At 35.8% G+C, this 15,492-nt stretch overlaps 1 protein-coding gene and 1 non-coding gene across 2 annotated transcripts in view; both read left to right on the forward strand.

The window, feature by feature from the left end:
• TMEM167A (transmembrane protein 167A) overlaps positions 1 to 14,174 on the forward strand; it is a 30,024-nt gene extending 15,850 nt beyond the window's left edge. Inside the window, exons 2-4 of the mRNA XM_053587212.1 lie at positions 15 to 124; positions 3,636 to 3,670; positions 10,489 to 14,174. Of these exons, the coding sequence (XP_053443187.1) occupies positions 15 to 124; positions 3,636 to 3,670; positions 10,489 to 10,559 (216 nt within the window). The 3' untranslated portion in view covers positions 10,560 to 14,174. The remainder of the gene's footprint in view (positions 1 to 14; positions 125 to 3,635; positions 3,671 to 10,488) is intronic.
• On the forward strand, positions 811 to 945 carry LOC128593522 (small nucleolar RNA U109). Its single transcript, XR_008382373.1, has one exon. It is a non-coding gene; the product is annotated as a small nucleolar RNA U109 (small nucleolar RNA).
• Positions 14,175 to 15,492: the final 1,318 nt, after the last annotated feature.

Here is a 15,492-nt window from a genome sequence, read left to right on the forward strand (position 1 = left end):
TTTTTTCTTTTTAGTCTGCCATTTTCAATTTTCAGAGTCTGTTGACTGTAATCTTGCTGCTTATATGTACCTGTGCTTATATCCGATCCTTGGCACCCAGCCTCCTGGACAGAAATAAAACTGGGTATGTTACTAATGATGTCTAATCACCTAAATTACTTTTTATAGACATTGAATGTAAATTGCTATCAAAGTTATTAGATAATTTAATTCCTGTGTGTAATTTGGTTTGGCAATAACTTTGTTTTCACTCTCTATATTTAAATGTTCAAAAACTATATTCACAGTTAAATTTCAAAAGTGATCTGAAATGTATTAGACTGAAAAAAAAATGAGAGTTTTTTTAAACATGAAAATAGACGTTAATTGTCCATCATTTTTATGACAACTCCCTTTTCCTTTGCAGACATTGTCTTTTCTTCATTTTACCTTTTTTACTAAAGTCTCATTAGGCATATTCAATACTTCATCCAGTTGTTGAAATGATATCATCTTATTTGTTACTTAGTAGCACATGAAGTCTCTCTACCCAAGCAGACAGTTTCATTTCCTCTTTCTCTTCTCCCACCTCTTTCCCGTCTCCCACCACCCCCATGTGCTTTAGCTTACACTTGTAACTTACAGATAAAAGCATATGGTAGAAATCAGTAAATACTTATTCCCATTAGTTACTTGCTTGCTTGAATTTCTCATCTTCATAATGTCTATCTAATCTGATATTTAAATGTTTATTTCATTAATGAATTATAGTAGGATACACTATTTGTGCTTTCTGATGGCTAATATGAAAATTCTCTTTCAAAAGAAAGGTTGCATGTGGAAATGTCTGCTCCTCATTCCTTTGAGAGCAAGAATACATTCATAACATGCTACATTAAGAAAGGAGTTCTCAGGGCTGCCAACCTTACAGTAGAGGTTGAGTAGTAGTATATTTCTCCTACATAGAAGACTAAAAAACAAAAGCCTGCCTGTTTTTACATTTTAAAATATATATTAATGCAGTCAACTGTTTGAAAGCTTGTCATTAAATCTTTGTTTCTACTTATATAAATATTAAGTGCCATTTCATGTGGTTGTGTACATGAGAAATATTTTCTACAGAAGAAATTTTTACAGGCCCTGTCCCTCTCTGTTACAATTTACATGTTTTATGAGTCTCATGATAAATTTTTCTTTCTTTATAAAGAAAGTGTACTCTGCTTAGATAGAGATACCTAGATACCCTGTTTCCCGAAAATAAGACAGTGTCCGAAAGACACATTTGCTCCGAAAGATGCGCTAGATCTTATTTTCAGGGGACGCCTTATCTTTCCTGTAAGTAGATCTTATTTTCGGAGAATGTCTTATTTTCGGGGAAACAGGGTAGATTGGATAAAACAAAGTTATTGATGGCTAAACTATTTAAAATAACTTCATTTTTTTGCTGCTTCAAATAATGTAAAACTAAACAGTAGAAAAAAGGATTGTCTTTTTTCTACTTTTATAGACCCCATAGCACTACAGCAGGTATACTTATTGGTACATGGCCTTAGTAACTAAGCAGCATTAATTGCATTGTTTTTTATCATTTTATCATTCTTTTACACAAGAATTCCTGTTTAATAAATATCATTTGGAATAGTACAAAATATATAGAGAAATATGGAGGGGGAAAAACCAACGTGGTACTTACAAGTCTCTGAGTTGCCTAGTTAGAATTCTTTATTCATTTAAAAAGCTTTTAATATGCTAGCTGTGTAGTGCTGATTTCTTAACAATACTTTGTTACTTCTAAAATATTGAACATGAAAAGACCTTGACTTTGGATCTGTTTCCTGGTTGTACGCTGTGTCTGTGGAGCTTGATGCTTCCTTTGGAGGGCTTTAAGCATCCTGCTTGGGGTTCCTCATCTTGTTCCTGCAGCCAGAGTAGCTTTAAATTACTAATGCATGTTATAATCCATAGGTTCTAGAATCAAGGAACCAGGGCTTCACAAATGCCTAACCATCATGAAGAAACGGAAGACAATTTTTTTTTTTTGTGACACAGAGTCTCACTATGTCCACCCTCTGTAGAGTGCTGTAGCATCACAGCTCACAGTAACCTCAAACTCTTGGGCTTAAGAGATTCTCTTGTTTCCGCCTCCCAAGTAGCTGGAACTACAGGCACCCATCACAACACCTGGTTATTTTTTTTTATTGCAATTTTATTATTGTGTAGCTGGCCCAGGCCGGATTCAAACCCGCCAGCTTTGGTGTATGTGGCTGGCACTGTAACCACTGTGCTACGGGCGCCAAGCCAATAGAAGACAATTCTACCTGGTATTTGGAGTTATTATCGTATGTGCCTTTTACATGTGAATTACTGAGCAGAGATGATGTTAGTCACCATCCTGAGCACTTCTGTGTAATCATTCCTTTAGTCTTCCTAACAACCCTGTAAGGGTGAATGCTATTGCTAAAGAGAAAAATTAATTTGTTCAAAGTTATGCAACCAGTAAGCAGGATTGAATTTAATTAAGCATAATCTGGCCTTAGGCTACCTTGTAGTACTTTCAGCAATGCATATGGCTTTCTTCCTTTTATTCCTACAGTAAAATTGTTTTACCTGTCAGAATGTCCACTCTTTGAAATAAACTTTTAGTTGTGCTTATTCCATTTAATCTAAACTAAGAGACCTTTTGCTTTAAAGTCAGGAAGTTCACTATACTTCAGAGGAGGAACAAATATACGACTTAATTGAACTGGTGTTTTCTTTTCTTCCTACCTATTCAGTTATGATCCATTAGCCAGCCATTCCAAAGTGTACTATAAATTTCCCTGAAATTTAAGTATTGAAATTTTTCTTGAGCCACTAATCCTAATTTATGCAATAAATAATGTTGATTTATCTTAGTAATCATAGTAACTGCATTTGTCCATTTATACAGGTCTGTGCTTTCATCAGACCAACAAAATGGTATCTATAATGTTTTTGGTTTTTCATAGCTCTCTATTCATTCCTCAGATTTTTTTTTTCTTCAAAGGTGGTGCTTTTTATACATGCCAAATACTATATTCATACAATATGTAATTCACAATATAGCCATTCATAGAACTGAAATGAACATCTTCGTTCTAATTCTTAATTCTAGAATATGTGTTTTAAATGCCATATTTAATGAACTCATATATAGTGTCCCCTAAATTAGGAAACTTTCTACTTATATTGAAAACATAGGCACATTTTATTTTTTTTCTGCTTATCAAATGACACATAGTAAATACTACAGTTGGAGTTCATAAATTTATCTAAAATATGTTTATCATTTTCTCAAAATTAATGTTTAACTATATTGGCATATAAAATTTCTGCTTTTGAGAGTAAAGTACTTCGTACAAAAAGCCCTTGTGGAAATTTTTGCCACCCCCATTACCCTGGATTGGAGTTATGATACCACATATATTCCAGTTCGTAGCAATTTCTGTAAATTGATAGTTGATGACTGCTCTCATACATGAATGGTAGCCTGACATCAAATAAGCAGATTTCAGATTTGAAGCAGAGCATTAAAGGTTAATAATCAGCACATAATTAATTCTCTGTGAGCTTTGAGAGGATGATTTACCATTCCCAGTAATCGATAGCCATTTTTTTTTCTTTTTTATTCTGTGCAGACTGTTGGGTATATTTTGGAAGTGTGCCAGAATTGGTAAGTATCTATACTCTTTCTTCATTTCTTCACCCGTATATTGTTGACTAATTTATCTTAAGATTATATTCTCACAAATGAACTGTAAGTTTTAAAGGGCAGGCTTTCCAACTAAAGTTCCACCAAGCTCTTCTTTTTATGCTGCATAAAATTAGATTTAGCGAATACTTGATAGTATTTTATTACTACCCTGTTTCCCTGAAAATAAGACATCCTCCGAAAATAAGACCTACTCACAGGAAAGATAAGACGTCCCCTGAAAATAAGACCTAGTGCATCTTTGGGAGCACACCTTAAAATAAGACACTGTCTTATTTTCAGGAAAACAGGGTAGAGAGATGGAAAAGTATAAAAAACAGTCTCTAATTCAGATACCAAATACCATGTGTTTCTAGTTTGGGGGAGATTTCAAACAAATGTATATAGTTTTTGTACACATGGGTTCATGGTGTAAGCACCCTATTCTGTACGTTGTATGCTATTTTGATAACTGAGGATGTATTTTCCATCAAGCGAAAGGTTTTCTGAGCAGCCGTCTAAGCATAATCATTCTATTGTCCTTTTTAAATCATATAATCTTTAACGGTTTTATCTGTTGATCACTGTCATAGCTGAGCTTTCTACTGATTAAAGTGCAGGTAAATGTGGTTATCTAACTTTTCATGATAAGATCAATAGCATCATACATGTGCTTGTAGATAACAGTATCTTCTTATGGCATCTCCCTATAACATTTAACACTCTGCCTTGAACAAATGATTGTGAAGTGAATGAAGCAAAATGTATTGGATTGCTGCAATTCACCAGCTATAATCTATTCTTGAAAGATAGATTATACTCTTTTTAACATTTTGGATCATCTATATATATGCCACTTGTACTGAAAGTGAATATTTTTTGTCATCTTTATTATTTGTGTGACTGAGCAAAAAAAAAAAATGGTTAGATCTTAGTATTTTTCATCTAACAATGAATTTATTCATGCCTTTTTTTCCTTTCATAAATTTTCTACATTTTACATTTAATCATTTAGCCAATCTGATAACAACCCAAATTCCCCCAACTAATCCTTTTAAATAGAATGAGGTATTTAAGAATCATCTTCCTTAGATAAACTGTGTTCCCTTTAAAGTATTGTGTTTTATTTTGGTTTTCACTTCAGAAATGTGAAAAATTTAGAAGATGGTTCGTAACAAGAGTTAACAAGAAACAAAATTGGTTAGAGACTGAAAAATATAAATTAAGTTCTTAATGATAAAATTCTATACCTCAAAGGTATATTATGGATTCAGACCACCATAATAAAGTGAGTCACACAAAAATATTTGGTTCCCCAATTCATTCAAAAACGTTGGCGTTATACTATAGTTTATTGAGTGTGGAATAGTGTTTTATCTAAAAAAACAAGGTACATACCTTAATTAAAAAATACTTCATTGCTTAAAAAAAAAATGGTATTGATTATCTGGCCCTTCATTGAGTCTTTTTGTTGTTGTTGTTGTTGTTGTTGTTGTTGTTGTTGTTGTTGCAGTTTTGGCCGGGGCCGGGTTCGATCCCAACACCCTCGATAAATGGGGCCGGCTCCCTACCCACTGAGCAACAGGCACTGCCCACCTTCAGTGAGTCTTAACCTTTTTGCTAGCAGAGAGTCTTGCCAGATGGCTGGTGATTGTGGTCAGGGTGGTTGTTGCTGAAGTTTGGGGTAGTTGGCAGTTTCTTCAGGCAGCAATGAAGATTACTACATGGATTGACTCTTCTTTTTCCCAGGGGTTTCTCTGTAGCATGCAATGCTATTAGATAGCAATTTACAAGAGTGGAATTCCCATAAAATTTGGAGTCAGTCCCTTTATCAACTATAATGAGTTTGTATAAGATTCTGCATCCTTGGTTATCATTTCAACAGTATTTACAGCATCTTTATAAGGGATAGCTTCTATCTAAAAAAAGAAACCTTTTTCTTTTTTTTTTTTTTTTGAGACAGAGTCTCACTCTGTGCCCTGCCTAGATGCCTAGCTAGGCATCCTAGCTCACAGCAAACTCAAACTCCTGGGTTCAAGCAATCCCCTTGCCTCACCCTCCCAAGTAGAAGTGAGGGTCTCATTCTTTGTCAGGCTGGTCTTAAACTCCTGAGCTCATGCAGTTTACCTGCCTCAGCCTCCTGGAGTGAAGAAACCATTTTTTAAATCATTCCAAAGAGGCAGTCCCTCATCTACTCAAGTTTTATCCTGAGATTGCACAGTTCAGGCTCCTTTTCTAATTGAAGTTCTCCTTGCTCTTTCCACCATATCTGCAGGATGTTCCCCACTGAAGTATTCAGTAATCTATGCTATCAACAGAGTTGCTGTCATCTAGGCTTTGTCATTCCCTTTCTAGAGTGCAAGTAAAATAGATTTGGCGTAATTCTCAAGGGCTCTGGAATTTTCAGATTGGTAGATGAGCACTGGCTTCAACTTAAAGTCACCAGCTGCATTAATCTCTCACGAGAGTTAGCTGTCCTTTGAATCTTAGAAGCCAGACATTAACTTCTCTAACGTCCTACATGCTTTCTTCCACTAGAAAGCTGTTTTGTCTACATTGAAAATGTATTGTCTAGTGCAGCTACCTTTGTCAGTGATGTAGCTGGATCTTCTGGATAACCTGCTGCAGTTTCTCCATCAGCACTTGCTGATTCACCTTGTACTTTTAACCTCATGAGCCAACCTTTGCCAACTTCAAACCTAAGGGAATGTCATGGCTGATTTGATCTTCTGTCCAGACCACTGAAACTTTCCTCGTATCAGCAATAATCTGTTTCACTTTCTTATCATTTAGGTATTCACTGGGATAGCATTTTTAATTTTTTTCAAGAACTTTCCCTTTGCATTCATAGCTTAGCTTTAAGGCCTGTCTTGACTTTGAACATGCCTTCCTCTAAGCTTAATCATTTCTAGCTTTTGATTTAAACAGAGAGAGATACAACTCTTCCTTTCACTTGAACACTGAGAGGCCATTATAGGGTTATTATAATTGCTCTGATTTCAGTATTGTGTGTCAGGGAATAGGAAGGCCAAGAGATGGGGGAATGGCCAGTCAGTGGAGCATTTATCAGTTAAGTGTGATTTCTTACATGGGTGCAATTCATGGCACCCCAAAACAAATACAATATAGTACTATCAAAGATCACTGATCACAGATCACTAACAGATGCAATAATAAGGAAAAAGTGTGAAATTGTGTGAGAATTACCAAAATAGAACACAGAGGCATAAAGTAACCACATGCTATTGGAAAAATAGTGCTGATAGACTTGCTTGATGCAGCATTGATATAACTCTTCAATTTTATTTTTAAAAAACACAACACAACATCTACAAAGTGCAATAAAATGAGGTATGTTGATACTTAAAAGATTTTTTTCTAAAGAAGACTTGGGTATTGATACAATGTCTGAAGATAGTTACAGCATAAGCTAGTCTTCAAATCTTTAAAGCATCTCCTAAGATTCTTGTGTTATTTGCCACTGAAAACATTTACAGAGTAGGTTTTCTTCCCTTAAGCTTTTAATGATAGGCCAGACTCATTAATGGGGGAAGTTGTAAGCCTAATACTAAATTATCCAGAAGCCCTTTCTAAATCTATGATGATGAGATCATAAGATTCTTTAGCCTTTTAGTTTTTGTGCTGTAGAAAATGATAGTATAAGCATAAAGGGCTTCACATGAAAGTACTCCTTTCATGGCCCTCATTCGAATATCGTGACTCCTGAGACAAGCTTTATCTTCCAGAGATACCAGTGTGCTTTTAACTTGCTAAACTGTTCTCCCGGGATTCTCTGTCATAGTTTATTCTCCCTTACAGAGATAACCATGGGAATCTTTCTTTTGCAAGAAGGATAATTGACTTTAAATTGGTGAAAGCACAAATATATTCTAGATAAGTAGTTGTCAGTCAGGAGCATTTAGCAAGACAGTTGTGATTGTCACAAATGGGCTGAGGGACATAGTGAATGTAGGTCAGGGATATCACATACCTTCCTGGGATGCAAGGATAGTCCCTCGCAGCATAATTATCCAGCTCAAGAAGCAGTAGGAGTATAGCTGAGAAGGCCCAACCTAGACTTACAAAGGTTTGTGGTGCACATTTATCTGGCATTCAGTCATGCACACAGCTGCAAACCTTGAGATAACAGAAGAAATCCTACACACTTCAAAAAGACCTAAGAAAAGACAGCTAGAGAGACAAAATAGCAGGCTAATATTCATAGCTAGTGGTAAATGTTAATATATGTATATAAAACAAACTGTGTGCTTCAGAGGCAAGTTCCCCGAAAGAGAAATCAAAGAGGATTACCAAGGAACAGAGTGGTGAGAGGACCTCAAATAATCTGCAGAGAAAACAGAATGGAAGAACAAGTCTGGCCTGAGGAGGCTGTTTTCATCTCAATGTTATCAAGTTGCTAATGCACAAAAAAGTAGTAAGAGATTTTATTTTATTTATTGTTTTGTTTGAGACAGAGTCTCAAGCTGTCGCCCTCAGTAGAGTGCTATGGCGTCAGCTCACAGCAACCTCAAACTCGGGCTTTAGCAATTCTCTTGCCTCAGCCTCCCAAGTATCTGGGACTACAGGCGCCCGCCACAACACCTGGCTATTGTTGTTGTTGTTGTTGTTGTTATTGTTATTTAGCTGGCCCAGGCTGGGTTCAAACCCACCAGCTTCGGTGGATGTGTCTGGCTTCCTATTCACTGAGCTATGGACACCAAGCCAGTAGCAGTAAGCGATTTTAAATCCATTTTATTTAATGACAAAAATATATGCAGCTCCATTCAGTAGCCAACTCAAGTGACCCTTTTGTGCACAATTATTAAAGAGAGTATGCTTAGAAGTTTGAGACATATAGTTTGTAACTTTCTTGATGATTTTATACGCATAATATATTTTTATGTATAATGATAAATAGTGCCTTTTCTTTTTTCTTTGTTCATTTATTTCCATTTTTCTCTCTTGACCATAGGAATACCATAGGTTGAACCATTCAGTTAAGTGTTCATTCTTGCCAATTATGTGGCTTAGAAAATGTTGATGCTGATACCTTGACACGGAATATATCCACAGAGAAAGGATGTCATTTCAGTGGGAAGAGACCCAACCACATCATCTTACGTTACACATCACATTACAGCAACTGGTTTACATTCACTTAGACAGACCTAAAACCAGACGAGAAGTAATATTCTTACCCAAGTTCAACCAAAGATGTTTAGCTCTACCACATGGCAGTCTCTTTTAAGAAAATTAAAAACAGGAAAATGAGACCCATATGTAAATTATGGCATTCTGAGTCTGAGGTCAAAGAAGGGAAGAACTTCCTCAAAAACTAATTTCCACCAGATGGAAAACTTAGGAAAGTATTAATTTCTTCCTTCAGGTATTTAAGAAGACTATATCAAACAAGAAGAGTGTCCTGCCCTAATAAGAATGACAGACTTGCTTATGAAAGCGACCTGAACTTGTGTACAAATGGGGTGGTATTGTTTGATGACTTGGGGTTTTTATCCTAAAAGAATTAGCATTATTTAAGATCGTATAAAAACAGTTTCTCTCACTGTCAGGACATTCCATAGCTGGAATGCAGTCCATTAAATGTCTATGGATAGAAAAAGCACTTTCAGAAAACACCAAATGTTTGCTTTCTGTGTGTGTGTATAATATTTTCTATAGAAGTTGTCATCGAGCAGACACAGATATGTAAACTTATAAACTGTGGCTGTGTGAGCTCATTGAGGAAGTTGTGAAAGAGAGTACAACCATGAGAATTTTAGTCAATAAGTTTGGTCAGGATTGACATTTTCCATAGGTAGTTAACTAAGCTTACTACGTGAAACTGGGAAAGAATTGATCATAGAGAAACACAAGGAAGAGGAATATAAACCATCTCTACTAGAGGGTACCAGGAAGTACCCAAGCTTATTTCTAGAAGTAGTTTGTTTGGTTCTTCTTAAGCTGCCCTCAGGAAGCAAATAATTGGGCCTTCTGAATTGTTACAGCCTTGCAATTACTGAAAACAAGGAAAGAACAAGGTGAGGGTGAGTTAACTCACAGCCACACAGTGTCTTTCTGTTTCCCTGCAAGACATTTTCACAAGCTAAGTTCAGAATTAGTCCACGCAAAGAAACGGCTCCCAGTATAAATACTCCTGAAGCTGGTGTGAAAAATTGACTCATGCAGAAATGGTTGTTTCTAGTTCTACATTTCTAACCCAGAGTTACAAAATCTATTTCAGAATAGTTTTTTCTAATATGTTTTTATTAAGCATTTTATTTTATGTCCATTTTAAAAATGGAACTTTATTGACCATCCTTTGTTTATTTTCATCCATGAATGTTTCCCTTCCTCTCCAAGTGTCATAAATTAATACCAGGCAGGAAAAAAAACTGCAGCTAACAATTGTATGTTGGATTTCTTTTTATAGGTAGACATTTTTTCTTTTTATATGAAATAAACAGTATTTCTCTGGTCTCAACTAAGTTGAGAACATTTCTCTTTGATCTGTCCTACATTCTGGGCCGTATTTTCTAATGTCTCAATTTATGCAGTGGCACAAGAATGACACTTTCTGGGTTTTCTAAATCTGTGAAACAAATTGATGCAGTTTAGCTAGTGCATTCTGTTATGTTGCATCTAGTTTCTTGTTTTGCCCCCTGCCCTCAAATGTGTGGGCCTTATAGGCAAGAACTTTATCTTGATTTCTTACTTGTCACTTTTCCCACAATGAGTGATAACCTTATCACGGTCCAGACGAGGCACTCAGTCAAGATAAATGTCTCCTTTTTTCTCAACAGGTGAACGGAAAAGTCCTTATGTTGCTGCGTGCTGCATGGTGATGGCCTTCAGCATCCTCTTCATGCAGTAGCTGGGAAAAGTGCCAGAATTTAAGTGCCGTGAGATTTCAATGTGAACAAGGACTCACCTGCAGAAAAGAATGGACGGAACAGTTAATCCTTTTTGCCCAGACATGGAAGGAGATAAATCCCCAGATGCTGGTCTCTATTTCTGTGTTATTGGACCAAAGTTCTATATAAACAATGAAGATGTCACCATTTAATACTCGGAGTTCAGTGATCTGTAAGGATCAACCTCCATACTGTCACTACAGAATTACATTCTGCACACGTCATTCTTTGTTTCAGACACCAGTTGTAAACGAGGTATCTTTAAGACACAGTAGAAAAGAAAATGGCAAATTACTCACATTCCTGTCACTAAGATTTGTAAGTGATAAATCTTTTTTAGAATAAGACCTACTTTGGACTGTATTTGTTATTGAGGAAAAATGGTTCAATTTGTGTTGTTAAGGATTGCATTTATATTTAATAATGCTTGCTTTTCCTCTGGACACACCATTTTGATCATTAACCAGCGTACCTCTACTCTTAGTTATTTCTAAAGTTTATTACAGGTGTTTAAAAATACTTAAAATAGCCCATTTAATTCTTAAAGTAAGAAGATAATTGTCAAATGTAGACGATAAAAGTCATATGTAGGTGAATGTTATAAGTCTAAGTTTTACCAGCTAGATGTTTGTTTTGTGAAAAAGAACATTCTCAGAATGAAAAGAGTAAAGTAGAATAATTATAGAATTATAGTCTGAGAAGTCTTTTTTTTTTTAGTGTCTTCAGAAATGAAATATCTATTTCAGTTGCTCCCCAAAAAAATGGTATTTTTGTTTTCTTTTTTAATAGAGCACTTTAAATCTAGTTTATGTGTTTTCTGTCAACTTGAACTGGAATCTCTTGTGTAACTTAGTACGTGATAAACAGTTTTCAAGTCTGCTTATTCATATATATAGCGCAAGTGTCACTGAGCTTTGATAGTAAAAGAACAGCTTCAGCAACTTTTAGTCTACCAGAGGAATATTGGGAATGTGACTTATAAATTTTATAATAGGGCAATTACAAGTTTGTGGTTAACATTTCTTAAAGTGCAACTGAAATTCAGTTAAAATTTCAAAGCTAAGAGGAATTTAAATCTTAGCCAAAAATTACCTGTAGAAACAAAGTATGGGACTGAAAGCCACCCATTTTTAAGTAGCACTTGAAGTCACTTGGAATTAATTCTGGGAAACAAAACCCTATTATGTGTTGCTCCTTTGTTTTGGGGGGGGCCAGGGATTGTTTATATTTTTGTTTTCTGCAAAAGAGCTGTTGTAGGCTGAAATGTATTTATTTTATATGTTGGCATGTTTCTGCCTTGTAAAAAGTGGTATGTTTTCTTTAGACAGGGAATCAGGTTATGATAATTGTTCCTACTCTGAACTGTCTCTTGGGTTTTACATTAGGTCAAGGATTTTCAGAATATCCCAAATATAGGACTCTTGTCTGCATATCCATGCTGAGTAAGTCACCTTTCTGGGTCTAATTTCTAGGTGGCCATCTGTTGTCCAGCACTGCTGCCAACTGGATTTTCTAAAAGCTATGTCAACTAATTTTTGTATATGCTAATGTAAATCTAATATGGAAAGGGGAAGAATATTCTAGATAATCAATGCTAAGACATTTGGTAATTTGGCATTTCAGAGGAGACAGAAGCAAAGTAGATAGGAAGTAACTTCTTTAGGACACTTGTGGTAATACAGAAAACTTTTTGCTGTGTATAGATGCCAACTGAGTGGGAGGCAGATGACCTCTAACCCCATCCATTCTGACCCTTTGAAACACAAGCTCCTTGGGAGATGGAGGAAAGGCACAGTATCCTACATAGAAAAGCAATTAGCATTTTCTTCAATGTATTTTTTCCAAAGAATTCCACTGACCTCTGTTCCCTAATCCAAAAGATGGTTAAGGTGGTTATAAACCCACAGAATGTTCACATAGTCCTCCAGTGGTCTTGGCTGGGTGGTGAGATGCAGAAGAGGGTTAAAGATGGACTGAAGCATCAGATGAACTGTTCTGTCATGCAGGGTTGCAGGGCTAATGCGATCCCAGCTTGCCATGATCAATTGCTCTGCCTTGCCTAGCTTCAGAATCTTGATTCCATCTCTCCTGGAATGTTTGTGGTGCTAATATTCAATACCTCATTGGCTTCATCTGTGCTAGTGGCACATCTTCCAGGCAGTCTTAAAATATGGTCAGTGAAAAGGCCACATAGTCTGTTGAATTCTCTCTGTGGCTTAAAAAAGTTGAGGGTCTAGTCCAATGTCTTATGAGGCCTTGTACTGAGCCAGGCATTATCCTAAATGCTCTTACATGTTCAAAATCAAAATAGCTCTTACACAATAGGGATAATAGTATCTGTAATTTGAAATAGACTCTATCATCAAAGAAGACGATCAGGCTAGTTTTATCTTGGGTGGAAAGAGAGGTTTTCCAAGTTTAAAGAATCAAAAGTGAACAGAAATTCACCTAATTTGTGGAAAATAAAATTGTAAATGGAATGTATCCCTCCTTTCACCATTTCAGGAAATAATGGAGTGCATGCAGTATATTATTGAAGATAGAAAGATAGGCACACAGTTTCTTCCCTATACTAGTTCATAATGTAGGAGATGAGAGAAATGAAGTTATATATGTGATAAATGATCCTCAAGATTCTAGAAGAAAAACAGAAGGGTATCAATTCAATCAGGGTGTTCCTCCGTAGGAGGAATGCTAAAGCTGAACTTGAGAAACATTGTGCAGAAGCACAGTGGTATTGTTAAAGTCTGTAAATACCTAGCTTGTGCCACCTGGAAATATTAACGCATAAACCTAGAAAGGTGGACAGAGATCAGATCCTAAATGGTCTTGTATTGTTCTCATTCCTGTTACTACCTCAAAATTGAAGTTGACTGTATTCCCACCTGCCTAACACAAAAGTGCTTAGGGACAAAAAGCAAAAATACTTCCTTGGTGTATGTGTAAACAGGTTTGAATATCACCCTTCCCACTCTGTTTTGGACTAGGGATCTAAGGGTATACTCTCCAGAGCTATGTAAGGTACAGAAAAATAACTAGTCAGGTCAGTATTTTTAGGAACCGTTAGCAGCTCATAATCCACTGATACCTGAAGCAGCCATGATTGTTAAAGCACATACCAGCACAAGAAACAGATGTAACTTCATTGTCTACATTTTTGGTTTGTCTAGGTGCAAACCAAAAAAAAAAATTTTCCAATAAGCTTCATTTTCAAAGCCTTGGACAAGTTACTACATCATCGGAAGCTGAAAACACTGGAAGATTCTTGGGGACCACTCTGTACTTTCTTTGGTCAATAGATAGTAGATGTTCAGAACATGTACCTAAAAGCCATGTGAACACCTTCTTATTCTCAATACAAAATCACTACTCACTTCTGAAAAATGACTTCATAATTATGTTATTTATATACTGCCTTGCCGTAAACTAATCCCAAAGTAATAATCTGAAATGTTTTGCCAACATCATGCAGAAGAGGGATTTGGAAATACATTTCCTGTGATTCTAGAGTACAGACAATCCCGATTTCTCATTAGTTCATATGTCTAGTGTGTAATAAAAAAATGAACTCTCAAGCCTCCCAATTTTGTGTGATTGTCAAATGAGTGAAAGCAGTTTTTAGAGCTTTAAAAATAGCCACCTTTTTATGCAAGACAGGAATAGAGAAAGTTTGATTCTTTCACCTGCATTTTAACTCATGGCTGGCCAAGATTAGTTTTGGGATTTTTTTTTTTTTTTTTTTTTGCATCTTAAAGGTGTTTATTATATTGCTGTTTCTTCAAGTAAGCTTTCAATATCCTATGTGACTTGCTTTAGATATGAAGTCTTTAAATCTACCAGAGATGATCAAAATCTGATTCTGAATGAAAATGGTAGTTATTGGCAATTTTCAACCTTGTCTTCAACTGAGACCCTTCACATGCCCAAACTTTCTAGCAAATAAGTATCATTTTCTGTCCAAAATGGGTTTGTGAGCAGTGCCTATAGAGACAGATTATTCAGCCAATTTATACTATCATACTATTTATTGAGAAATGAAAAAGCATGTGCCTTGCTTTAAAGAACATGGTCTTCCTACTGTTAATCTTCCCATAACTGAACGAACAAAGGCGTGTCACTGGAAAGAATTTGTCTAACCAAATGAATTACAACAACTAAATGTTGAGTTAGGTTTCGGTCTCAAAAAATATTTTAAGATGAAAGTAGAAAGAGACAGTATACTGTTTCCATCACTGTATACTGTAAACCTTCCTCAGTGCTCCATTTTACGACCACTGAATGTACGATTATATAGGGAAATTGCTAGATTTCTGATTTCTAACAAGTCAAAGCTCAAAATGTCTTCACTTAATGATCATGGAATTTAATATATCCAGAAAGGCAAGATCTGTTCTTAATTCAGATGGTTAATATTAATCTAGTTAAGCATAAACAGATTCGTCTGGCGCAAAAGAGGAAAAAAAACGTAAATGTTGAAATAAGAGTAGGTTACTTCACACACTTTGTGGAGGATGAGAGCTCTCGAGAACTGTACCATCTCTCAAACACTACTGTTTGAACCTGGACAAGAAAAGTAGCCTAAGAGCAAATGCATAAGCCCAGGGTTTGTTCTCAAAGTGACAAAAGCTATAATTTAATCAACTTTTTTGATTACTGTGTCTAGGCTAAATACCAGAAAAATTTGCAAAGATACTGAACTGCTTAAAAAGAAATAAGGCATGAAGAATTTCAAGAAAGCTAGCATCAAGGAAAGAATCTTTGCAGTAAACCAAATATAAAAAATGATCTGTAGTCTCAACACCAGAAGACTAGACCTTGGAAATTAAGTTACAAAGCTATTGAAAGTAATCTACATACAATGACTGGGCTGGCGAAAAGCAAAAGACAATATAT

This window comes from Nycticebus coucang, chromosome 1, assembly GCF_027406575.1.
Source record: "Nycticebus coucang isolate mNycCou1 chromosome 1, mNycCou1.pri, whole genome shotgun sequence".
Taxonomy (NCBI): domain Eukaryota; kingdom Metazoa; phylum Chordata; class Mammalia; order Primates; family Lorisidae; genus Nycticebus; species Nycticebus coucang.